General features: G+C 42.9%; 1 protein-coding gene and 1 long non-coding RNA gene across 2 annotated transcripts in view; one reads left to right on the top strand and one right to left on the bottom strand.

Annotated features, from left to right (window-relative positions):
* The window catches only part of LOC139156887 (uncharacterized), a 62,328-nt gene extending 45,324 nt beyond the window's left edge, over positions 1 to 17,004 (bottom strand). Inside the window, exon 1 of the long non-coding RNA XR_011557386.1 lies at positions 16,772 to 17,004. This is a non-coding gene — a long non-coding RNA (uncharacterized lncRNA). The remainder of the gene's footprint in view (positions 1 to 16,771) is intronic.
* The window catches only part of KHDRBS2 (KH RNA binding domain containing, signal transduction associated 2), a 472,630-nt gene that overhangs the window by 218,556 nt on the left and 226,980 nt on the right, over positions 1 to 27,094 (top strand). The window contains exon 4 of the mRNA XM_070733031.1: positions 13,896 to 14,042. Coding sequence (XP_070589132.1) covers positions 13,896 to 14,042 — 147 coding nt within the window. The remainder of the gene's footprint in view (positions 1 to 13,895; positions 14,043 to 27,094) is intronic.

Raw genomic sequence — 27,094 nt, 5'->3', positions numbered from 1 at the left:
TTCTCCTGATCTTCATAAACCATCCTGCTGTCCTCTCACCAATCTCACCCAATCCAACTGTCTGGTTGGCTTGTATGCATGAAATGCAAGACGCCACTGTATTCTGCTATCCCACAGGTGATCCATTTTTTGGACTGGATCTGTACAGAACAATTTAAGTCTTGCTTGATTTAACTATTTTTTAAACCTTACCTTTATAAAAACATAACTTACTATTATTATTATTATTATTATTATTATTAATTAGATTTGTATGCCGCCATTCTCTGAAGACTGGGGGAGGCTCACAGGATATTATCATTATTACAACTGGGCCTTGGGATAGGCGCAACAGTATTTGCAAAAATCAATTTTAGCTTTATGTCATACTCATGGCATGAATTCCTACACATTTGTTGGATGGATATTGTATTACACTGCAGGAAAAAAAACCTCATTTGATTATTACAGTCGAAACACCTGGCAGGCAAATCTAGTGATATATGTTTTTAAATCTGTAAATTATCTGATAGATTGCATTATGTATGTTTGTTTTGGATACAAACAAGACAGTTTAATCAGAAAGTGAATGTATAAAACAAAAAAGCTATTTTCTCATGCTAAAGTAAGTATGAGAAATATGAATTCAAAACATTTTGTCCCCCGCAGAGTCTGTTTATGTGTTAGACTTCAGCCAAACTAATACTGGGACCAGAAAACTCTCAGACAGATTAAAGAACACAACTCTTGATGAGTTTCATTAAAGATACTGGGAAATCCGCTTGTAGAAAGAAATGCAACCACAAACTATTAAGGCTTAAGCCATATATGTAGAAGATCCAAAATTCAATCTTACATCTCTTCTTCATCCATGGATCAAAATAGACTGAGAGCCAATTTTTTTTTTTTTGGGGGGGGGGGGGGGAAGCAGTGGTTTTATTTATGTATTTTATTGCTTGCTATTATTTGTTATTCATTATTCCCTCAATACTGTCAAACTATTTACTAAGTCTGCACTTAATCTTCTCATCGTTCCCATCAACCATCTCCTCCAATTAATGACTGTATGACTGTAACTTTGTTGCTTGTATCCTTACGATTAATATTGACTGGTTTCTATTGACTGATTGCTTATTTGTACCCGGACTATCATTAAGTGTTGTATCTTATGATTTTTGATGAATTTATCTTTTATTTTATGTACACTGAGAGCATATGCACCAAGACAAATTCCTTGTATGTCCAATCACACTTGGCCAATAAAATTCTATTCTATTTATTTATAATAATACATAGCAAAATAATCAAAAAGTATGTAGAGATTCAAGGACTTGCCTTCTAACTCCTTACCTGGTTAAAACTACTTATCATTTTTATGTACAGTTTTTGTCTCTAGATCAGTATAATTCAGGCTCTTGGAATAGCTAAATGTTGTTATACTGCCCATAAATCAAACTTTTATTGTCCGCTAATGAATCTACCGTGTTTCCCCAAAAGTAAGACAGTGTCTTACTTTCTTTTTACCCCCAAAAGCCCCACTACATCTTACTTTCAGGGTATGTCTTACATTGGAAAAAAATTGAAAGGGTCGCGTTCCTGAAGGCATCTCCCCAGAGTCCAGAAGGGCAGCCACGGGACAGGAGCCTCGTGAGCCCTTTTCCAAGTCCAACCTCAGGGCTCCAAGCGGCGTGCACGTGTGGAGCCACAGATGCGTGTCGGGGAAGCGTGTGTCTGGAGGGGAGGAGCCGCTCTGTGCAGTTGGGCAGCCCCACCTGCCTGCCGGAAAGGAGGTGGGCGAAGGAGGGTGCAGCTCCGGCCGCTCGCCTCGGAGCTGGTCGGCCTCGCTGGCCGCTTGCAGCCGAGCCTCAGCAGGACTCGGTTGCTGGGACGAGCGCCTTCGCTGCAAGCCGCCGCCCGCTCGGCTCACTTCGGACCAGCGCCGTCCTTCGCTTTGCCAAGCCGGGGAAGAGGTGGTGGCACCGCGGCGAGGCAAAGGCGAGGGGCACGCGGGGAGCTTGGAAGCGACATCATCGGGCTCCCCCCCCGGCAATACCCCCGTGTTACCCTGAAAGTAAGACATATGTCTTACTTTCGGGGTACGGCTTATATTAGCCGACCCCCCTGAAACCCCCGATACGTCTTACAATCGGGGGTGTCTTACTATCGGGGAAACAGGGTATGATCAATTGTAATATTTTATTTTGTTTTGCTTTTACTTTATTTTTTCTTTTTCTTTTTGTAGTTCTGGTCAGCAACTGCGATAAAAAATTCTATGTATAGATTTATTATTATTTTATTAGTTTATTTAGTTTATTCATTTGTTCAGTTTAAAGGTTGCCCAACTCCAGAGGACTCTAGGGGCCTTAAATTAAAAGAAATAGAGGTGGTTTAAATAATATTTGCTCCAAAGATATAGTATAAATGACAGCAAAACAACCTATAGTGGCTCAATCACCTATCTGCCCCAAGGGAGACAGGCCAAATTTTCAATAACTTTCTGAATATCCAAGCTGGCATTTGTTCATTTTTAACAGGTTTTTTTTAAATCATTTCTGCCAAAGGATTTGGAATAGTATTTTAAATCAAGTAATTATAAATTAGATTCAGACAGCACCTTCTAAGAATGGAATTGGTTTTTTTTTTCTCCAACAGAAAACTTTAATCCAGGAGAGATATATAGTAGTGCAACCTGTAGCACCATTAAAATTTTGTGTTGATTTCATAACCTGAGGATTTTGTGGTTGAATACACACTTTGGCTAAACTATGATTATTAAATTAACTACAGTTGATTGAGTCTCCCATTACCACACAGGGGATTTTGTAATAATGGGAGCAGCCTAGAGGGTCTGTTACCATTTTTTTTAACCTACCAGTTCAGTAGGCCTGGTTGGTGGCCAGGGCAGGGGAAGAATACTGCAAAATCCCCGTTCCCTTCCCATTCCTGGGGGAAGGATATTGCAAAATCTTCATTCCCACCCCATTCTGAGGCCAGCCAGAGGTGGTGTTTGCCAGTTCTCCGAACTACTCATAATTTCTGCTACCGGTTCTCCAAACGTCTCAAAATTTCTGCTACCAGTTCTCCAGAATCTGTCAGAACCTGCTGGATTTCATCCCTGGTCTGCTTTCTCTTCATTCTGCTTTCTTCCAAATCAGCTATAAAAATCAACATTTTAGGGACAACAGTTCAAAGTCAACTGAGAAGCTGTATGCTTTGAATATGTCTAATAGTTACATCTACCACAATAATTGAACACTTAATTATTGTTTTGTATGCCATGAAATTCTTAATAAGTACACAGGAAGAACAGTTTCTGGTTAAAAACAGGGTCAATATTGCTAGATTCGACAGGAAGGAGACACGGAGCTCTTCTGAACTTATTCAGAATTCAATTTCAGATATAGTTTCTTGCATTGTGCTTAAATGGCTGAAAAACCTGCAGATTTTGCATGGCTCATCAGAGATAACATTATCATTCAGAAAGCTTGTCTCATATGAAGTCTACCAGAACAACTTAACATAATTAGATGTAAAGTGCCAGCATTGCTCTGGGCAAATATTTCTATCTCATTCTGCCCTCTTTACAACAATAGTGGTTAGTCCTGAGTTCATAATGAGAGAGGCTGCTTTTGAAGTTTTTCTTCGCTTTGCTTGAGTCATATGGTGCCTCAACCATGAACAAAATAATCAAGAAATTTCAAAAAGAGGCATTCTGTTAGGCTACCTAACATAACTAACCCTAGCCCTAACCACACTCCATTTTTAGATGATGATGATGATGATGATGATTATTATTATTATTATTATTATTATTATTATTATTATTATTATTATTATTATTATGTCAGTACAACAGAGCAAACGAGATCACTATGCTGGATTTCGTATTTTATCACCAGTCGGGCGCTTCCCAAGCACCTAGGACTGCGTGATGTAGCGGCGAATTATGTTTGCCGATCCCAGTAAAGTGGCCTTTTGCAATTGACAGATGGAGATTTTGTCAATTCCAATGGTTTTCAAATGTCCGCTGAGATCCTTTGGCACTGTGCCCAGCGTGCCAAGTACCACTGGGACCACTTTCACTGGCTTATGCCAGAGTCGTTGCAGCTCGATTTTTAGATCTTCATATTTCACTAATTTCTCTAGCTGCTTCTCCTCAATTCTGCTGTCCCCTGGGATTGCGATGTCGATGATACATGCTTTCTTTTTCTCCACAATCAGGATGTCTGGTGTGTTATGCTTCAGAATTCGGTCAGTCGGAAGTCGGAAGTCCCACAGTAGTTTTGCTCAGTAATACAACTGAAGGTCTACAGAGGTGTAATACTTACTAGCCTTGTGTATGTGCCTGTAAAACATGGACTGTGTCCTAAAGGCATGCAAGACTGCCCAGACATTTCCACATGCTGGAACTTTTGCAGGGTATTAGACATCAGATGGCAAGATAAGGTACCAGACATGAAGTTGCATGTCTACCATCAGTCACCATTTATGGATGGTCACCATTTATGGGTAGTCACTATTCTGATGAGAGCACAGACACAGTGGGAAGGTTATGTCATCTGCATGCCGAATGAGCACATATCCAATCAGCTTTTTTTTTGGGGGGGGGGGACTCTGTGCCAGAAGTTGCTCACATGGAGGGCAGGAGGAACATTTCATAGTCATTAAAACTAAAGATTTCTCTGAAGTTATTTGATATAGATTTATATCAAATGGGAAATTCTGGCATAAAACTGCCCTACCTGTCATCCACAAGGGCTGTCAAGCTTACGAAGCAAGGTGCACTTCTGAAGCACAATGTGTTATGAAGGAGTCGGAGTAGATAACAAGTGCAGTTTATTAGTCGGAACACAGAATACAAGAACAACACAACAGGTAACTGACAGGATATTTATATACCCGGCCCCCACAATATCTGGCCAATAGGAGGCTCCAGTTTCTCCCGCCTCCTGGCACCACCAATCACCTCACTGGGTCTGTATTACTAGGCAAGTATACTACACCCCTTCCCCCTTATGTTGGAGACCACGTAATCTTGTAAGTAACTGGGGGTACGCCTCACCCGCCCCGAGCGGCGGGGTAGTGGAACTTCAGCTGAGGGATGCACGCCCTCCAGGCCCTCGTTTCGGATACCGGGGCTCAAGAAATCTTGTTGTACGGACTCCTCTGAGGGGGCCGGTTCACTAGCATGAGGAAGCACGGGGACGTTCTCCTCCCCTATATTCTGCCCCAGGTCACAGGTAGGGCCATTGGTGGGAGGTGTACCTGAGCGATTCCTTAATTGATCAATATGGCGATGCCACACTCTCCCATCGGGGAGTTCTACCTCGTAAGACCTGGGTCCCTTGATTCTCGTGACCTTACCTGCCACCCAGGGGGCCTCACCACTGTAAGACCGAGCAAAAACGGGTGCATTAATGCCGAGTGACCTCCCCGGAGCTGGCCACGGGGGCTCCCTAGAGTAAGTGGGGTTTAACCTATCCAAGGCGATTCTTAACTTACGGCCCATAAGCATCTCGGCTGGTGACTTGTTTGTAGGAGCAGTTGGGGTGGTATGTTGGGCGAAAAGGAACTCTGCAAGCTTTTCTTGCCAAGTGCCCCGGGTCATCTTCTTCAGGGCCTCCTTCGTGGTGCGCACCATGCGCTCAGCTTGCCCGTTGGAGGCGGGGTGCCAAGGAGCTACGAGGGCGTGACGGATTCCCCCCCTAGCCAAGAACCCCTCAAATTGGGCCGAAGTAAATTGAGGGCCGTTGTCGGAGACCACCAAGTCCGGGAAGCCGTGAGTCGCAAACAAAGTGTTAAGAGCGTGGATAACTGCCTGGGAAGTTGTTGAATGCAATATGTTGACTTCTAGCCAGCGAGAGTACGCATCTACAGTGACAAGGAACATCTGGCCCATAAAGGGTCCCGCTAGGTCGACATGAACCCTTCCCCAGGGGCCTGCAGGCGGTTCCCAAACTAACGGGGCTTCCCGGGCCGGGGAAGGTCTCTGTTCTTGACAGGGCCAACACTGGGATACCTTTTGCTCCACGTCCCGATCGAGGCCAGGCCACCAAACATAACCCCTGGCCAAGGCCTTCATTCTCACTACTCCAGGATGTCCTTTATGCAACAGGGAAAGTACTCTTTCTTTCAAACATGGGGGAATGCACACCCGGCAACCCCGCAACAGACACCCTTGGATGACCGTGAGTTCAGCCCTACAACGAAAAAATGGGGTAGACTCAACAGAGGGGGCAGTTGGGGGCCACCCCCTTAAAACCCACTGTAGGACAGTGGACAACAAAGGATCCCGAAGGGACTCAGCGGCAATGACGGAAGCTGACAAAGATAAGGGCTGATCCGTGATGGCTAACACGGATGATGCTGGGGCTGGGTCTTCCAGCAATTGTGGCGAGGGACAACGGCTCAGGGCGTCCGCATGGGCAATATTGCGACCGGGCCGGTACCGCAGGTGATAGGAGTAGTTGGCCAAGAACACGATCCAACGGGACATCCTAGGCGACAAAATGAGGGGGCTCTGGCGGTCGCCTGACAAGAGGCCGAGTAGTGGCTGGTGATCCGTTATGATGTCAAACGGTCGGCCGTACAAGTAATCATGAAAGCGCCGAACTCCGGCGATTATGGCCAGGGCTTCCCTATCGATATGACCGAAATTCCTCTCGGCTTTGGCTAGTGTCCTTGAGAAGAAAGCCAATGGTACCTCGGAGCCGTTAGCCAGCTTATGGCTGAGCACGGCCCCGACCCCGTAAGGGGACGCGTCACAGGTTAATAATAAAGGTAAGTATGGGGAATACTGCGCTAGAACCGTGTTGGACGTGAGGACTTCTTTTACAGCCTTAAAAGCATCAGCCTCCCGGGGGCCCCACTCCCATTTCCGATTCTTGTCTAGCAGCCTATGTAAGGGCTCGGCCAAAGACGCTTTATGGGGGATAAATACCGCGTAGAAGTTCACTAACCCTAGGAAGGCCTGGAGCTCCGCTTTGGACTGTGGGGTAGGGGCCTCCCAAATAGCCCTGGTCTTCTCGGGAGTGGGATGGATTCCCTTCCTGTCTATAATGAATCCCAAAAATTCCACCTGCGGCACACCGAACTTACATTTGTGCGCCTTGAGTTTAAGACCGGCTTCATGGAATTTCGAGAGGACCATTTTGACCCGTGTCAAAAGTTCAGACTCGGACTGGGCGGAGACCAAAACATCATCGAAGTATGGCACCGTGCCAGGGATGCCATAAAGCAACCGCTCCATAAGTGCTTGAAAAATTCCCGGGGCCGTGGACACTCCGAACTGCAATCGTTTGCATCGGAATACCCCCCTATGAGTGGAAATTGCCTGTGCGTCAGCAGCTAAGGGGTCCACAGGGAGTTGTAGATAGGCCTGGGAGAGATCAAGTTTAGCGAAAATCGTACCCTCCCCCAAAGAGTGCAACAGATGTTGCACCACGGGCACCGGGTAAGAGTGGTGGCCCAATGCTCTATTGATGGTACACTTATAGTCACCGCAAATCCGTATTCCGCCCCCCACTTTTACAGCCACCACAATAGGGGTCTCCCAGGTGGCTTGGTCAATTGGCTCGAGAACGCCCTGGGCTACGAGGCGGTCTAGCTCGGCGTCCACCTTGGGGCGTAATGCAAGGGGGACCCTACGTGGCTTAATTCTGACCGGGGGAACCAATGGATCCAGGCCAAAAGAAATAGGGGACCCCTTATAACACCCCAAATTATCATCAAACACATCTGGAAAAAGAGATGCTAACTCAGAGAATGCCTTTCCCCTGGACACCTGATTAACACCAGCGACCGACAACCCCAAAGGTCCAAACCAGTCCAGGCCCAGCAAGTTAGAGTAAGGTCCATCCACAATAATAAGCGGCAGTCGACCCGAAAATTCCTTGAAATGAACAAGAAATGAGCCCTGTCCAACAACCGGAATCTGGGATCCCTGGTAATCCCGAAGATTTACAGGGCAAGCAGAGAGGGACCGTTTTGCCAGGCGAGGAAAACATCTCTTGATGGTTGACCATGGCACCAATGAATGGGCCGAGCCCGTGTCCACCTGGAAAGAACACGGGGTCCGACCCACAACGACGGACATACAGATCTTCTCCCCCGACGGGCCTGTAGCGGCAATCTCACTCGGAGCTCCCGACGGACGGTTGCGGCAGGACGAAGAAGCTGAGGAGTAAACGACATTACAATCATACCGTCTATATGTTTGGTCCCTTGGAGGCGCCCTGGATCCTGAAGGGAACTGATCCTTGGCGGAATTGGCCGAAGCGGAGTAAGGGCGGCGAATCCGGCAAGCTCGGGCGATATGCCCACGGCCTCCACAACGACGACACGTCACTTCCGCAAAGGGACAGGCGACCCGGAAATGATCGCCGCCACAGCCTCGACATGGAGAGGGCGGCGGGCGGGGCCGGCCAGGAGGAGCGTCACGGGGCCTAGATGACGACAGGCGGCAAACCTCCTCCTCTTGAGTCAAAGCCGATTCCAAGTCCTGCGGTAATTGAGCGAGCTGTTTAGCTGGGGCCGCGGTAGTAGCGTTAACCACCACATCCATAGCGGCCAGGGACTGTGAGGACATTTCGAAAGCCCTCGCCTCAGCGAGGGCGACTTTGAAAGACAGACCTTGGATGGCGAGAAGGCGGCGCTTCAGGCGCCCGTCCCTCACGCCAAAGACCAAACGGTCTAGCAGGTAGTCCTCTAAATCAATAAATTCGCAGTAAAGGGCGGCACGCCGGAGAGCAGCTACAAAATCGTTCACAGACTCGCCCTCAAGTTGGTTCCGGTGGAAAAATTTGTACCGGCGGGCGCAACGGGAGGGGGCGGGGGCGTAATGATCTTGGAGGGTAGTAAGAAAAACATCCCAAGGCACGTCGTGGATGAGGGTTGGGGCAAAAATAGCCCGAGCAGTCTCGAACATTTCCGTGCCGCAAAAGCTTAAAAAATATGCCCTCTTCCTGTCGCCCCCAATTTCAGTGTACCCGTTCGAAATAAGAAAACAGTCAAACCTTGCCACGTAGGAATCCCAAGTTTCGGCTTGGGGGTCAAATGGGGCGAACGTGAGTTGAGTAGACATGTTACTCACGATTAATCTGTCCTTAGGTAAGGACAGAAAAAGAAATCCTCGTCGCCAAATTGTTATGAAGGAGTCGGAGTAGATAACAAGTGCAGTTTATTAGTCGGAACACAGAATACAAGAACAACACAACAGGTAACTGACAGGATATTTATATACCCGGCCCCCACAATAGCTGGCCAATAGGAGGCTCCAGTTTCTCCCGCCTCCTGGCACCACCAATCACCTCACTGGGTCTGTATTACTAGGCAAGTATACTACACAATGTGTGAGCAACTGCAGTGTCTAAACATGTCTGTCCAACAGGTGTGAGTACATTCTGTGCCCAAATTAGCATGATTACTCATCTTCAGACACACCACATCTAGTCTTAAGATAATATTTTAAAAATAAAACAAAGTCTTCATCAATTATGATAAACGAGCAACAGCCGAACTCTGTCAGTAAAGAAAACAAAAAGGATGCATTCTGGAATTGGTCTGAATAAAGATTATATTCTGTAGAATTGAAACTCTCCCCTTCCCATGAAATGACTGCAGGGCAGAGGAAAACTGGCCATCCCTGGAGCTGTCATAGTTTATTCTCTTTGTGCTAGAAATAAAATAAATAAATTTTAAAATAAGCAACAATAAAACATGTTACATGAAAAAATACACCCATCCCAGGCATCTCATAACTGAAAATACGACTCCATATTTCTTATGGAATTGCATGTTTCTAATCAGCTCTGGAATATTCTCAAACCTCCTACTCAATCTTGAACTAAAGCAAAGAGAAATTTACTTACTTCACTTAAAACTTTCTTATTTACTTACTTACTTTCTTATTTACGTACTTCCTTTCTTATTTACTTGCTTGCTTGCTTACTTGTTTGATTTCTATGCCACCCTTCTCCTCAGACTCAAGGCGGCTCACAACAGAGATAAATACAAAATACAAAAATAAGAAATCTAAAATCAAAAATAGTCTAAAAACCCCAGTTCATAGAAGCAATCATCCACATTTATCCTATCAAATTATACATTCATGACATCAGTCAGAGCGAGATATTAGCACTCAATGGACCCAGGCCTGCTGGCAAAGATGAGTCCAGAGCCTTGAGGAAGGCCAGCAGGGTGGGAGCAGTACAAATCTCTGGAGGGAGTTGGTTCCAAAGGGACAGAACCGCACAGAGAAGGCTCTTCCTCTAGCCCCACCAGATGACATTGCCTAGCTGACAGGACATGGAGAAGACCAACTCAGTGGGACCTGACCAGTCGCTGGGATACATGAGGCAGAAGACGGTCCTTTAAGTAATCTGGACCTAAGCCATGTAGGGCTTTATAGGACATAACCAACACTTGAATTTATGAGTAGAAATGTGCTTTTACTACAGGAAAGCCTTGGGCATGAATTTCCTTTTACATATCCTAGTGAATTAATAAAATTGATGGATCTGGGCAGGGGTGGGCCATTCCACAGGCGGAAATGGAGCTGCGTGCACAGTTCCATTACTGTGCATGCAAGATTCAACTTCTGTGCATGTGTCGCAGCCGAATCTCACCACCCCAGCCAGCAGAAACAGCACCCCTCTAGCTCTGGCTGCGTGGCCTGATGTGTTCACCCGCACCACAGAGCAGCGATGGCAAGTTGTGGCCTTCGGGAGCACAGCTCTCTGCTGAGCCCAGATTCGGACGAATCAGCTGCTGCTCAGAAGGGGGCGGGGGGCAGACAGAGTGCCCCTCTGCCAAGCAAGATCCTTCCTTCTCCTCACCCACTACTGAAAAGGTAAGGTGTCACAGTGGTCTTACTTGTGCAGAAGTATTGGAGGGAGGATGTCGCTTAGCTGAGGAGCTCTCTGTCTGCTCCCCTCACCCTCTGCTGCTGCAGCCAATTCATCCGGGTATGGGCTCATTGGAGGGTGGCGTGCCATCAGGCCAGGCCTCCAGTGCTTTGCTTCAGGCCACAACTCGCTTGGCCACCCCATCACCATGTGGAGAGATGCCTGCTGTGGCACAGGAGAGTCATGCGGGAACACAAGAAGGAGGTGAGGCAGGTCCTTGCGACTTGGCCGAGAGGAGAAGAGCTCTGGAATCCCATGAGAGGGGGATTGATATATCATGGCCAAAAAGCCACCTTGGCAGCAGGGGTGATTTTCTCTGCTTGGGCTGAGCTGCCCCCTTCCTCTCAGCCTCGCCACCACTGGGCAGCAGGAGTCAACAGCCATGCCACCGCAGCTGGAGGGCAAAGCCGAATGAAGATCTCTGCTGGGGGCAGAGAAGTAGCTGAAAAGGCGGCATTCGAGGCCGCTGATCTCCAGCAGCAAAACACAGGCTTCCAGGCACACCTGAGGAGAAAAGCAAGTGAAGCAGGGTGAACGGCGGGGGGTGTGTGTGGAAGGACTCAGATGCTCAGTTGGAAAAGTTTCCTTCACAGAGATTTTCCTGCATGGAAATTGCTCCAGTGCAACCTTCTCCTGCCGTTCGATTCCTGGGCAACTTTCCCAACCAAGCACCTGAGTCCTTCCACCCCCTGCCCTTCACCCCGCCGGGTGTGCACAACTGTTATTTCACTCAGCTGTTCATTCCCCCAGCATTTCCTTGCTTCCGTGCATGCACAGAAGCAAGGAAATACCAGGATTGGCAAAATGGTACACTGCGCATGTGCAGGAAGCTGAAGGGTGTGTGTATCCCACCACCACCGGAACATTCCAGCAGGGCCATGAATGGCTGCCCTTTGCTGGATCCGGGGCTATGAGGGAAATTTCTAGAAAGTCTACTGGTCTTTGAAGAAGTTGTGCCAAGCCTTTGATGATGATGATGATCATCATCATCATCATCACCACCACCACCACCATTATTATTTATTATTATTATTATTATTATTATTATTATTATTATTATTATTATTATTATTATTATTATTATTATGTCAATACAACACAACAAACGGATTTTGTATTTCATCACCAGTCAGGCACTTCCCAAGCACCTAGGACTGCGTGATGAAGTGGCAAATTATGTTTGTCAATCCCAGTAAAGCGGCCTTTTGCAATTGACAGATGGAGATTTTGTCAATTCCGATGGTTTTCAAATGTCTGCTGAGATTATTATTATTATTATTAATAATAATAATAATATTGACTCCCTCAACAAATATAAATAATGTCTAAATATTCATTTGATGTTTTTGTCTTAGTGGAGGAAATGAAATAGTTTTTAAATAGCATTTCCACTGGAAGAAATTATCAGTGTGTCTCCTTGTTTTTTTTCTTCAAAGCTTGAAACGCTGGCAGCTGTCCCCACACCTGCAAAATGCCACAGCAAATGATTTGTGGTGCTAGAGATAAATCTTTCATTATATGGGAAATGGCAAGCGAGCCTTCACTGATTCTTCCAAGGAAACGATTTCTTTCCTTACATCTTTCTAGCAGAACATTTAGTCTAATATTTTTATTGCACATAAAAGTTTAAAGAAATTTGCTTGAGGTAAACATGTCCTAGTTTTGAGCTCAGCTTCGGATTATTATATTGATATATCTTGGCAGTTATACAGATTGCACTGAGTTGGAATATGGGGAAAATATAAACCAGGTTTTTTGTCTAAGTGCCTACAACACAAGATTACGGATAATACCAAGATGACGAGGCTTGCATGTTTCATAAGCTTTGGCCGATTTCCCCTTATTGTAATGTGTATCCAGTACTACAGCCAATTTTTTTTTCTCCCAGAGTGATCATCTTTCTAGAGAATAATGATTTTTCTCATATCTCCCACATTTTTGGGGCAGCGTGGTGGCTCAGCAGTTAAGATGCTAAGCTTGTCAGATGAAAGCTAGGATCCCAAGTTCAAGACCTGAGCACAGGAGTGGGCTACTGCCCAGATGGGGGGGGGGATACAGTGGGGTAGCGAAAATGAAGCTCCACCCCAGAGCACCCAATTTGCACTGAAAGATGTTGAAAGAAAATGCAGGGTATCCTGCATAAGCCACACCCACAGTATGGTAATAAAAATTTTGGTAGCCCTTCCCTGCCCGAGCACCATGTGAACGGGTTGAGTTGCCATCCTTGTTCCAGCTCCTGCCAACCTAGAAGTTTGAAAGCATTCAAATGCAAATAAATAAATAGGTACCATTGTGGTAGGAAGGTAACAGTATTCTGTGATCTCATGATGGCCACATGATCGTGGAAATGGACAGTGCTAACTCAATTATCTTGAAACGGAGATGAGTATTGCCCCCTACAATTGGCAACAACTACCAGAGTAAAATCTGCTGGGACTCCCTTTAAAAAATCACAAACATGTTATTGCATTTTAGTTTTAATAAATGTTTTTAGATATTGCTATAAATGCTGCTATTCTTAAAGTATTTGTTTGTCTCTTTTACTAATTGTTTTTTCTAGTTTGATTCTTCTTAGTTTACTAAAAATATTCTGGCACAATTCTTCTTTGATGAACAGTGGTATATAAAGCTAACAAAATACAGTAAATAGCACTTTTGGATATATTTTATAGTTTATTGCATCAGTTACTCTGGTGAAAGAAATCTGAATTGATCCTTTTTTGTTTTTTTAGAAATTGAATTTTGTTTTTGCACTGTGAAAATTTCAACACTGTGTGAGGCATTAACCATTCTACGCTTTATTGATTAAAATCTGCTGTAGATGTTAATTATGCCAGTTTTCATTATTCACACAAAGTGATTTTCAGATTGTCAAGTAATTTATACAAGAATTTTGTTGTTTCTCACGGGGCCTCATTTTGCTGAAAGTCTGCCTAGATTATGACCTTTGGTTTGCAATTTACAAATGTTAAATCAATGCAAAGTAATTTCTAAAAATACTCTTCTCCACAGGAAGAAGAACTAAGAAAAAGTGAGGAAGCCAAATATGCACACTTGAGCGATGAACTACATGTATTAATTGAAGTGTTTGCCCCTCCCGGAGAAGCTTATTCACGGATGAGTCATGCCCTGGAAGAAATTAAAAAATTTCTTGTCCCGGTAAGTTGTTTGCAGAGCTATTACAAATATACAGTATGTGGCAATCACACTGTGCATTAAACACAGTACTTGGAAATCATTATCATTAGTAGATGTTGGTTCCTCTTCCGGTATTGTCCTCGTCATCAGTTGAAGAAAATACCAACCCTTGATTATTCTACACTTGAAATATATTTTTGGAAATTGCCAAATGAATTGACTGTTGCTTATTAATTGTTGCGTGTTGTTCCTTCTTTTGATATAAAAAAAATGAATCCAAACTGACAGCTGTGAAAGATCAGGCCCAAATGTGAGGCCCATTTAAACTGATGCATTCCTGCTTATGCCTATGCTCAGGAATGTTCTCATCTCACGGTTAGCACTTGCGTAGCCCTCGACTTATGATCACAATGGATCCCAAAATTTATGTTGCTAAATTAGACATATGTATTTTTTTAAATTTATTTATTTTGTCCAATACACAATGAGGGATTTAGTGGGTATATATATATATATATACACACATAGTAAAATACATGATGAAGGTTATAGAGGAGATACTCATAGTAAAATATATCTAAGAAATAATAGAAAAGAAGATATAGTAATAGAACATATCAATGAAAGAATAGAAGAAGAGATATAGGAATAGAAGAAAGGTATAGGAGATATAGGAGAGCAATAGGACAGGGGACGGAAGGCACTCTAGTGCACTTGTACTCGCCCCTTACTGACCTCTTAGGAATCTGGATAGGTCAACCGTAGATAATCTAAGGGTAAAGTGTTGGGGGTTTGGGGATGACACTATGGAGTTCCACGCTTCGACAACTCAGTTACTGAAGTCATATTTTTTATAGTCAAGTTTGGAGCGGTTAATATTAAGTTTAAATCTGTTGTGTGCTCTTGTGTTGTTGTGGTTGAAGCTGAAGTAGTCGCCGACAGGCAGGACGTTGCAGCATATGATCTTGTGGGCAATACTTATATCTTGTTTAAGGCGTCTTAGTTCTAAACTTTCTAGGCCCATGATTGAAAGTCTAGTCTCATAGGGTATTCTATTTCAAGTGGAGGAGTGAAGGGCTCTTCTGGTGAAGTATCTTTGGACATTTTCAAGGGTGTTAATGTCTGAGATGCGATATGGGTTCCAAACAGATGAGCTGTATTTGAGGATGGGTCTGGCAAAAGTTTTGTAAGCTCTGGTAAGTAGTGTGAGATTGCCAGAGCAGAAGCTACGTAGTGAGTTTGACTCCATTTTACAACCTTTCTTGCCACAGTTGTTAAGTTAGTAGCATGACTGTTAAGTGAATTTGGTTTCCCCCATTGACTTTGTCTGAAAAGAAGATCACATGACCCCGGGATACCGCAACCATCATAAATATGAAGCAGTGGCCAAGCATCTGAATTTTGACCACATGATCATGGGAAAGCTGCAACAGTCGTAACTGTGGTCACTTTCTCAGTGATTTTCTAACTTTGAACACTCCCTAAAGGAACTGTTGTAAGTCAGGGATTACCTGTGGTAGATTATTACTATATAGTACATCAGTGATGTAGCTAATACATTCCTCTGCCCTTATTCCTTATTGTCCTTATTGATATAATCTAAATAATGCAACATGTATAATATACTTTATGCTGCTACTAAAACATGCATATCTAACAGGGGCTAAATGGCAGAGATCCTCAGGGCATACAGAAAGTTAAATTAATGAGTCAGGGGAGCAAAAGTTATTATCAAAGGTGACAAAAAAGAAATAAAAGATGTAAAGGTTCCATAATAAATCTCTGAATTCAGAATGTAGACATTTATTAGAGCCGGAAAAGTCTTAATATTTAGTGTACAGTATATGGATATTAGATACATAAACAGACAGTGATTAAACACAGAGAGGATGTTGATTGGCACACCAATAACTTTTTATTTGTGTCTGTCATATTGTTGTGACTGACCATCCGTCACCAGGAACAAACCAAAAAAGTATATATTCAACGAGTCATTATATGATTTTATTTTGCTTTGTTTCTGGCTCAAATTTCTTCACCCCTCCAGTTCTACTTTCTATGGCTGAATAATTCTCCAATTACTAACCATCACCTTCACACCGAGAAAGACACGGTACTAAATGTTTCTGATGGTTTGTCTGTCATTTACTCCACAATAGCCTGTCCACTGGCTAACTTTTCTATGCCTAGGTTTAATATGTTGCTGAAAATTTAACTGTCAATCAGTGGGCAGCCATTTTATCTCAAGAACATAACTATGAAACAATACTCACAAGACGATGAATATGTGATAAACAAGTAGAGATTTACTGGAAAGAGATGAGAGACTGTTTGTTTGACAATGTTTATAACATGCCTATCTCAAAAAACTTTAGTCAGGTTACAAGAAGATAAAATGGCAGCTTCAATAATAAAAACATTTTATTATTTTTTAAAAAATCAGGAACCACACATCAACAATAATAATCAACTCTTCCACAAAATAATACCAACAAAACCTAGCTGCAGTTGAAAGCTCAGGGAAACAAACTGTCTTTAAATTTCTTTAACAATAAGACAAAATTATAAGGGAAGTAAATCTATGAAAAAAGGTATCAAAATGTGCAGCCGCCATAGAAAAAGTCTGTTGTCTCATTGTGGGCATCTCACTTTACTGGTGCAAGAGTACTGTTAACAGTCCTTCCTGAAACTTTGGACATTGGACAGGTAATAATAGCATTATATTCAGAGCAGTTCTGGGTTTTACTTACCTTTGCTATTGGTTCAGGAACTGGAGCACACACGATTGCCTCTGTACATGCCCAGAACCTTCTGCAGATGCTAAGTTTCCATACATCAAACCATGGTTAGGCAGAAATAAAAATAGCCAAAATAGTACAATTTGAGTTCCTTCTGCAAGATTGAATGTCCAAGCTGCTTGAAGGCCACCCTCTGCTAATTTAGGACTCCACAAGGCACCCAAAATTCTTTCTACCAAAATCCTAATAGAACCTCCTCCTTTTCTTCTATTGGATATCAGGGCTCAGATGACTCCCGTTAGACACATCAGGCTGGCTTGTTCCTAAAAGGGCCAGCTACTCCCCACTACAGCAAACCATTTCCATAGTGTTGCCAAAAAAATTTGTGGCCATGTCCATGAAATCAGTTAAATTAAATTGAAGGACCCTACATATAAAAAAGGTTGACTCAGCCTTCTATCCTTCCGAGATGGGTAAACTGAGGGCCCGGATGGTGTGGTAATATGCTGGCTCTGTTAAAAAGTGCTATTGCTAGCATGTTATAAGCCGCCCTGAGTCTAAGGAGAAGGGCGGCATAAAAATCAGACAGATAGATAGATAGATAGATAGATAGATAGATAGATAGATAGATAGATAGATAGATAGATAGATAGATAGATAGATAGATATTTTATTTATTTATTTAATGTATGACATCTGCAGCGATCCCTCAGTCACTGATACACAACTCTAATAAAACACATTATACATACAAACACAAATACAATAGATGAGATAAAATATGAAATTGAGATACAATTGCCATAATATGGTAACATAGAGTTAAAACAGAGTAGAAGTTATAATTCAGTATCCAAGGAAGTTAACCATCTAACAGTTTTTTATGTGGCTGGCGCTGAGCTGCCTATGAAAGACACGGAATCACAAAAAGCAGTAGGTCGTGGGCAATGCAGAGAAAATGCTAGGAGCCCTTCAGCTATGTGGCTCTGCAGAGAGTGGCTTAAAGGTCATATGACTGGCTTAAAGGTAGCCAACTTGACGTCACGGGAATGTTTTAATAAGTTCATGATTTTTATTGGCTGTGCTTTTGCTGAATGTATGTATTGCCTAATAGGTATTGTTGTCTGTCTTTTTCAATTGTATATGGCCTAATGTTATGCCCTTTCCTAAAAGGGAATTATAAATAAATGTTAGTATTATCATTATTATAACAGTTCAACACAGCAAACGAGATCACTATGCTGGATTTCATATTTTATCACCAGTCGGGCGCTTCCTAAGCACCTAGGACTGCATGATGTAGCGGCAAATTATGTGTGCCGATCCCAGTAAAGCAGCATTTTGCAATTGTTGTTGTTGTTTTAATTATTGTTGTTGTTGTTGTTGTTGTTGTTATTATTATTATTATTATTATTATTATTATTATTATTATTCAGCCTCCATGGACCAGCACCAGCTGAACTGGTTTCATAATATCATGGTGACACCACCAGCGGTTTGCCACCGATTCACCTGAACCCTCTGCTGCGAGGGGTATGAAGTGTAGACTACCCCCATGATACTTTATTTCAGGCAATATTCTGTCCTAACAGGGAGCTGAAAGTATACAGAAATGACAGCCAAATTACATATTGAATCTCATATGGTCAAAAATTACATAGGCACAGCCTACAGATAAAGTGCATTGGACTGGCTGCTAGATCTTTAACATAGACAAAAATTTGGTTCTCTTTTACTAAAGCTGAAGGCATCAAGGCTGTCATTTGAGACCATTTCCTCCTCCTGCCTAATTCTACGGCCAGATCTACTTCTAATATTTTTTTAAAAAAATATTTTAAATCATGAGGTTATAGCAAGGTTCATTTCTAAAAAATGGTCTCTTCTATTGGACAAAAATGATCCATGCCTTTTCCCTAACTTTTAAAACGGTCTTACTCTTTAGGGTTTTTATAGCCTGTGATTTGTGTTTTGTTGGTTATGGCTATGATTATGATGCACTTTATAGAGCACTGGAAAAATAGTAAATAGGATGGTTTTTTAAAAAAATTATAATAATTAAATTTCTCAACAGCTGGTGTGAGGTTTAAGGTTTTGCTTTACTGCAGGGGTAATGGCTAGGTTTTGCATTTTGTAGATTTATTCCTTACTCCTTTGTTTCAGGTTTATAATCATTTCAGATTTATAATACAAACAACAAAGTCGTTATTAACTAGCTCGTTAAAACTATTCATTCTGCACAGATGTGTAGTATAGAATTTGCCTTTTATTTCCCATTTTATGACACGACTTTAATTTATTTTATGATATTTTATTGTTTATAAAAGTAGCAATAACAAATGCACTTTTATATACCGCATAGATGAAAGTCACTTATCTACAAACTTACGCAACACCTCCTGAAAAGCACATATCAGACAACAAAACCCCCACAGACATGGCTTTAGGGAAGGGCAAAAATTAATTTTGTCCACATATTTCAGTGACAACATTTAATTTGCACAATCCCCAGACTAATATGTAGATCAAAAGAGAGCTCTCCTTTGGACCTTCCATTCTCCAAATATTTCAATGCACTGTTGCACACAATAATTATATGTCCATATGTCTACATTCCAATACAAAATGTGCATAGCAGCGAAAATTTCATATAAAATTAGGCAACAGCCAGTATATAACAAAACTTAAGGTGTGTGCGTGTGTGTAAAAGTTATGGGGTGACTTTGCCCCTCACCGTATTATGGGGAAGAAAATGGGGAGAGGAAATATACCATGTATGCTGCCTAGGGGTCCTGAGGAAAAGCAAGATAATAAATCTAAATATGTAACATAAGCAGGAGCTGAAGTCAAATATTTTTTTTCTCCTTGACTGTTATTTCAAATGTATGAACTGCAACGCATTATGAAAAATTCTTTGCAGATTGCATGATATTAGACCTCAGATCTTTAATAGTTCTTTAAATACTAATAATAGTATTAATATTAAATAGTATTTATTCATGGTGGTTTAAAAATACTGTAGCAATGCCTCTATCCCTAGGATGGTTTTATTCAGAAGATAATTGCTATTTATAAAACGCTTCCTCCATGATATTTTTAAAGACCATTTGTCTGCTAATCTAAAACAAAAAACAGAAGCCGTTACTATAAGGCGGAGGTAAAAAGGCACCAGGGCATATTCATCACTTGTGTTCTGAAGACCTGTAAAAGTAATGCTTTGGCATGATGCTTCAGTAATTTAAGGATATGAAACTGGCTTGATGTTAAGAACCAGGTGACCAAGTGTTCAGATGGTTTAGTTTAGATCAGGGGTCGCCAAACCTGGCAACTTTAAGACTTGTGGACTTCAATTCCCAGAATTCTCCAGCCACCTATGCTATGCTGGAGAATTCTGGAAGTTGAAGTCCACAAGTCTTAAATTTGCCAAGTTTGAAGACCTCTGGTTTAGATAGTTTTCTCATAGAGAGATAGTGAATGATGTTGAGAAAACCACAAGATAAGTACATGAAGAAGGAATAGATGATGTGAGAATGGGGAAGACCAGCAGTGAAATCTACTTATCCTCCCTACTGGTTCGGAAGTGCATGATTTGTGCCACCATCACGTGCGCTTTGCACATGCACAGAGGGTTAAAAAAAGATGGCATTCAGGCAGGTTGTGCTGCCGTCACTATCGATTCTCCAAACCACCAACAGCCACCACTATTGGTACACCCGAACTGGACCAAATCAGCAACATTTCAGCCCTGGGGAAGAATAGAAATGAAGTTTTACATATAAATCAATCTCTGAAAGTGGTATATGGAGATAAGGTATATGGAGAATACTGACAGTGTATTTCCTTTTTAAACTTATGCATTAATTAATTGGACTGAAAATAACTTGGTTTTTTTTTTTTTTTGGATTTATAGGCCACCCTTCTCCTCATGGACTCAGGGCAGCTTACAAAAATAAAATACAATATAACAATAAAATAGTTAATTATGAGCAATTAAAAGAATTAAGAACAATAAAAACCCAATATAAAACAATCATCTCTCATTACTGGATGGAGCAGGAACTATCGCCCACAGCCCCAGGCCTGCCAGCATAGGTGTGTTTTCAGCACCTTTTGAAAGGCAAGGGGAGTGGGGGTGGTACAAATCTCCAGGGTTCCAGAGGACTGGGGCTGCAACAGAGAAGGCCCTTCCCCACGGATCCACCAGTCGTTATTGTTTGGCCAATGGGACCTGGAGAAGGCCAACTCTGTGAGACTTAACCGGTCGCTGGGATATATGAGGCACAAGACAGTCCCTTATAATGCTGTTTACTTTTTTAAAAAGAACAATGTGGTTTGTGTGCATTATATGAATGCATTTCTGAAATGCTTTCCAGGTTGTTTGGAAGTTCAACATTAGGGAAAGTGAGATGTTAAAAGGAAAACATTTGGCGTATTTCATTCCTGGCCCATCATAACATGTAGACTGCAATTGAATTCAGATGATGAAAAGCATGTGTTTAGATATGAGTCCCATAGTAACGCTCATGACTTCTTAAAGCAGGTATTGCTAAGCCTCTGTTGCAGCATGTACAAAGACGTTGCCTTCAGCTTAGCAACAAAAGCTCCCTGGAACAGCTGGTCTTTTGTTTCTGTTTTTATATTTTTGGCTACCTTCGTCCCAGGAAGGTTCTTTATGTTCAAGATAAGCAAAACAGATACCCCTTCTATAGTAGGACTTGGAGCGAAGGCTTATTTACAACCTTGTATATTGCATATGAGGATTAAGAAGCTGCTCAAGAAGGACACCACTACTGGTGTAGTTAAATAATTTTACAATTTGGAACAAGGATCTTGGCAGGGAAAGGAAACCTATTCAGAAGAAAACTAGAAACATCCCAAACAATAACAAATCCTGTAGAAAAAGGAAGAGGAGGGCCATCTGCTGTTTAGTGTTTTAAGATGTTCCCTGCATACTTAGAGGAACATTTAAAAAGAGAGTTCTCAGAAGGCTCCTGAGAATACCATAGATAGCCCAGAATATGTTGTCCCAAGTCCCATGTTTGGGGAGATGGGCAACTATATACATTTGAGAAGTAAATACTCAAATAAAACCTGATGGCTCATCAAACAAATCCCACTTGAGGCATAAATGACAACACATAAATGATCTACTTCTGACAATTTGTGTCAGTGATGGCGAACCTTTTTTTCCTCAGGTGCTGAAAGTGTGTGTGCTATTGCACACACACCGATGCCCACACCCAGAAATTATTGTGTGTGTGTGTGCCCTCCACACAACCTGCCCCCTTGTGCATGCACATGTATTATTATTATTATTACTATTACTATTATTATTATTATTATTATTATTATTATTATTATTATTTATTATTTATTGGATTTGAATGCCACCCCTCTCCGCAGACTCGGGGCGGCTAACAACAGTGGTAAAACAACATGAACAATCCAATTAATAAAAACAACTAAAAAATCCTTATTATAAAAAACCAAACATACACACAAACATACCATGCATAACCTTGTAATAGCCTAGGGGGAAAGGATAACTTAACTCCCCCATGCCTGGCGACAAAGGTGGGTCTTGAGTAATTTGCGAAAGACAAGGAGGGTGGGGGCCGTTCTAATCTCTGGGGGGAGTTGATTCCAGAGGGCCGGGGCCACCACAGAGAAGGCTCTTCCCCTGGGCCCCACCAAACGACATTGTTTGGTCGACAGGACCCGGAGAAGGCCAACTTTGTGGGACCATATCGGCCGCTGGGATTCGTGCGGTAGAAGGTGGTTCTGGATGTATTCTGGTCCAATGCCATGTAGGGCTTTAAAGGTCATTACCAACACTTTGAATTGTGACCGGAAACCTATCGGCAGCCAGTGCAGGCCGCGGAGTGTTGCAGAAACGTGGGTGAATCTAGGAAGCCCCACGATGGCTCTTGCGGCCGCATTCTGCATGATCTGAAGTTTCCGAACACTTTTCAAAGGTAGCCCCATGTAGAGAGCGTTGCAATAATCGAACCTCGAGGTGATGATGGCATGAGTGACTGTGAGCAGTGACTCCCTGTCCAAATAGGGCCGCAGCTGGTGCACCAGGCAAACCTGGGCAAACGCCCCCCTCGCCACAGCCGAAATATGATGTTCCAATGTCAGCTGTGGATCGAGGAGGACGCCCAAGTTGCGGACCCTCTCTGAGGGGGTCAATAGTTCACCCCCCCCAGGGTAATTGACGGACGTCTTGTCTGGGTTGAGTTTGAGTTTGTTGGCACCCATCCAGGCCCCAACAGCCTCCAGGCACCGGCACATCACTTCCACTGCTTCATTGACTGGACATGTAATCCCCAACACTGCCCCACCTCTACACATGCGCACATGACCACCCAATTTATCGACTCCTGGTAGGCCCAAAAACTCCCTCCCAGAGCATCCAGGCAAGCTGAATATCAGCTGACTGATGCACACATGTGCATTGCTACTGAGCTAGGGCAATGGCTCACGTGTTGGCAGATATGGCTCTGCATGCCACCTATGGCATGTGTGCCATAGGTTCGCTATCACGGCTTTATGGGAAGACCCAACTCTCTTGAAAAGACTCTAATGCTGGGAAATATAAAAGGAAAGATAAGACGAGGATGGCCTGTGGATGGTCTATCCTGCAATGTAGTATACCTCTGAGAGTCTTGAAAGAACAAGTTAGGGATACATCGTCTTGGATAACATTTATCTAAGTAGTTGCCGGGACACAAAAATGGCATATACTGTACAGTAATCAGAGAACTAACCTGCTCTAATGGTTTAAGACACCCGACTACAAATGAAGAGATTGTGAGTTCTAGTCCTGCCTTAGGCAGGACTGGCCAACTGAGTGACCTTGGGCCAGTCACTCTGTCTCAGTTCATCTCTCCTCACAGGGTTTCTGTGGTAGGGAGAATAGGAGGAGAGAGGAGCCTTAAGTATGTTCACCTGCTTGTGTTATTTGCAAAAATAATAAAGGACGGATTAAAAAATACTCAATTAAAAATATGATACATAGGTGGGACATTCACCTGTGGAATGTAATCAAGGCTTCCTACACATAATGCATGAAGAAGACAAGTTATGTATAGGGCTATACATGGTTCATATAAGATTGTTGAAAGGTAGCAGATGTTTCAGGTATGCTATGTAATTATCCATATGAAGCATTTATATCAGGAGCAGATTCCTCTTACCTGCTGCTACCCGTGCACTGCGCGCGCAGCATGAGGATTCTTGTGCTTGTGTGCAAGAATGCGCTATGCATGTGTGCATTCCCAGCATGATTTTGCTTCTGTGCATGTGCAAGAATCAGAAACACACTGAAATCTTGCGAGCAGACGCATGCACACGCGTCCCCTCGTGAGATATTGCTTCTGCACATGTGCAGGAAAGAAAAAAAAGACAAAAAAATGAGGAAAACATGGTGGCGCCTGAAGGACTGGCACTGGAGTGGTCATGCGCAAATTGTGCAATCTGGCGACCGCTACTGGAACAGAGTCGCCTATCATAGCGGTAGCAACCCATCACTGATTTATATGTCCAAAGCTTTTTAACCTGAAAAGGAATTATTATTTCTCTCAACCTGAAGAGTTTGCAAGATTGTTTTATATTACTCTCACCTAGATTTTATGGGAATGACACCAATGCATGATTAAAAAAAAGGGTTTTATTGACAAGCTGGCTGATATGAAAGAATGAAAGAAGCTCCTATTGGGACATTTTATTTGTTTGTTTGTTTGTTTGTTTGTTTGTTTGTTTGTTTACTTACTTACTTACTTACTTACTTACTTACTTACTTACTTACTTACTTACTTACTTACTTACTTACTTATTAGATTTGTATGCCGCCCCTCTCCGTAGACTGGGGGCGGCTCATAACACAATAAAAACAGTTCCTGACAAATCTAAAAATTTACAATTTAAAATTTAAAATAGTTAAAAAAACCCATTTTTAGGGGTAGGGGCAGTTCTAATCTCTGGGGGGAGCTGGTTCCAGAGAGTCGGGGCTGCCACAGAGAAGGCTCTTCCCCTGGGGCCCCCCAACCAACATTGTTTAGTTGACGGGACCCAGAGAAGGCCCACTCTGTGGGACCTCAACAGACATGTTGCTGTTGAAATCAGAAATGAGCCTCATCAATATATATAAAAAAAGCACTAATGAAATTTTTGAGGGAATTTGTATCAGCCGCCCCGAATTTTTGGGGAAGGGTGGCATACAAATCTAATTATCATTATTATGATTATGATTGTGATTATTCATCATCATCATCATCATCATCATCATCATCATCATCATCATCATCATTTCCTTAGGAATGTTTCTTTATAACCCTCTTTAGATACGTCACTTCAGATATTGTGGGATGTTGGGTTTGTATGTATCCATGTGTAGACTATTCGGAATTGTGATATTAATGGTAGTCCAGATTTCTATGAATCCTCAGGTCACTCTCTGAAGATAATGTAAAAGCTCCTCACTGAAAAAGAGTCTATTTCTGGAATTTCTGGCAGACTAGCATCGAATGGGTTATAGTCTGGGTTTCCTTTCATTACGCTGATGAATCATAGATCATAAATTCTATCTGGAGTCATGTGAGTGAAAAGGCAGAAGATGAATCTCAGATTTTTTATATCCAGACAGCCTATAGATGTCTTCTGTAGCTTGGAAGAAACAAAAACAACCACATCTAAGACTGAGATATGCCACATATTGGCTTTTGCAACTTCCATTGCCCAAACATTATCTCAATGAAATTCTTTACATTTAACAGCTTGAGAACAGTAGTGGGTTGATCTCGGTTCAGCCCGGTTCTGTGAACCAGTAGTGCCAGCAGTGGGACACTCCGCCCACCCACCCGGGATGCTTCCGCTCATTCACAGAAGTAGCACACACATGTGAGCACTCACACAAACCAGTAGCAATGGGTTTTAGATCCCACTACTGGTACAGAAGACATCTTGGATGGGACTGCTTCCAGACTCTGTACTTTAGTGTTTAGCTTTAGCATTTGTTTCAAAGGTTTAGGAAAACAATATGCAATGAGGTGATAGCCTGAAAGTCACCAAAGGCAAGTTAAAAGCAGTGTGGTGCAGTGTAGTTAAGAGCAGTGATTATTATTATTATTATTATTGTTATTATTATTATTATTATTTATTGGATTTGTATGCCGCCCCTCTCCGCAGACTCGGGGCGGCTAACAACAATGATAAAAAACAGCATGTAACAATCCAATTAATAAAACAACTAAAAACCCTTATTATAAAACCAAACATACACACAAACATACCATGCATAACTTGTAATGGCCTAGGGGGAAGGAATATCTTAACTCCCCCATGCCTGGTGATAAAGGTGGGTCTTGAGTAATTTGCGAAAGACAAGGAGGGTGGGGGCCGTTCTAATCTCTGGGGGGAGTTGATTCCAAAGGGCCGGGGCCACCACAGAGAAGGCTCTTCCCCTGGGGCCCGCCAAATGACCTTGTTTGGTCGACAGGACCCGGAGAAGGCCAACTCTGTGGGACCTTATCGGCCGCTGGGATTTGTGCGGTAGAAGGCGGTTCCGGATGTATTCTGGCCCAGTGCCATGTAGGGCTTTAAAGGTCATTACCAACACTTTGAATTGTGACCAGAAACCGATCGGCAGCCAGTGCAGGCCACAGAGTGTTGCAGAAATGTGTGTGAATCTAGGGAGCCCCACGATGGCTCTCGCGGCCGCATTCTGCACGATCTGAAGTTTCCAAACACTTTTCAAAGGTAGCCCCATGTAGAGAGCGTTGCAGTAATCGAACCTCGAGGTGATGAGGGCATGAGTGACTGTGAGCAATGACTCCCCGTCCAAATAGGGCCACAACTGGTGCACCAGGCGAACCTGGGCAAACGCCCTCCTCACCACAGCCAAAAGATGATGCTCCAATGTCAGCTGTGGATCGAGGAGGACGCCCAAGTTGCGAACCCTCTCTAAGGGGGTCAGTAGTTCCTACCCCAGGGTAATGGAGGGACAGGTGGAATTGTTCTTGGGAGGCAAGACCCACAGCCACTCCATCTTGTCTGGGTTGAGTTTGAGTTTGTTGAGCTTTCTGCTCTCACAAATCTAATAGAGCATTTTCCTGCAGCTTTTTGGCTGTGTGGCTGCAGTGCAGATTATAAAACTGTTTGGGTGCCTCTAACGTTGTTTCCTACCTGCAGAAGAACTTAGACTTAATGGGTTCCATCTGTTCTTGAATCTCCGAGGATTGTATCAGTTTATCTAAAGGCAGCCTGAGTTTCACAGAGCTAATTGTTTATCCCAAGACGCTTATTTCTTTCCTGATTAGAAACCTTGCTATTTTCATT

Source organism: Erythrolamprus reginae, chromosome 1, assembly GCF_031021105.1.
Source record: "Erythrolamprus reginae isolate rEryReg1 chromosome 1, rEryReg1.hap1, whole genome shotgun sequence".
Lineage (NCBI taxonomy): Eukaryota > Metazoa > Chordata > Lepidosauria > Squamata > Dipsadidae > Erythrolamprus > Erythrolamprus reginae.
This window is presented reverse-complemented; position numbering and strand designations above follow the sequence as displayed.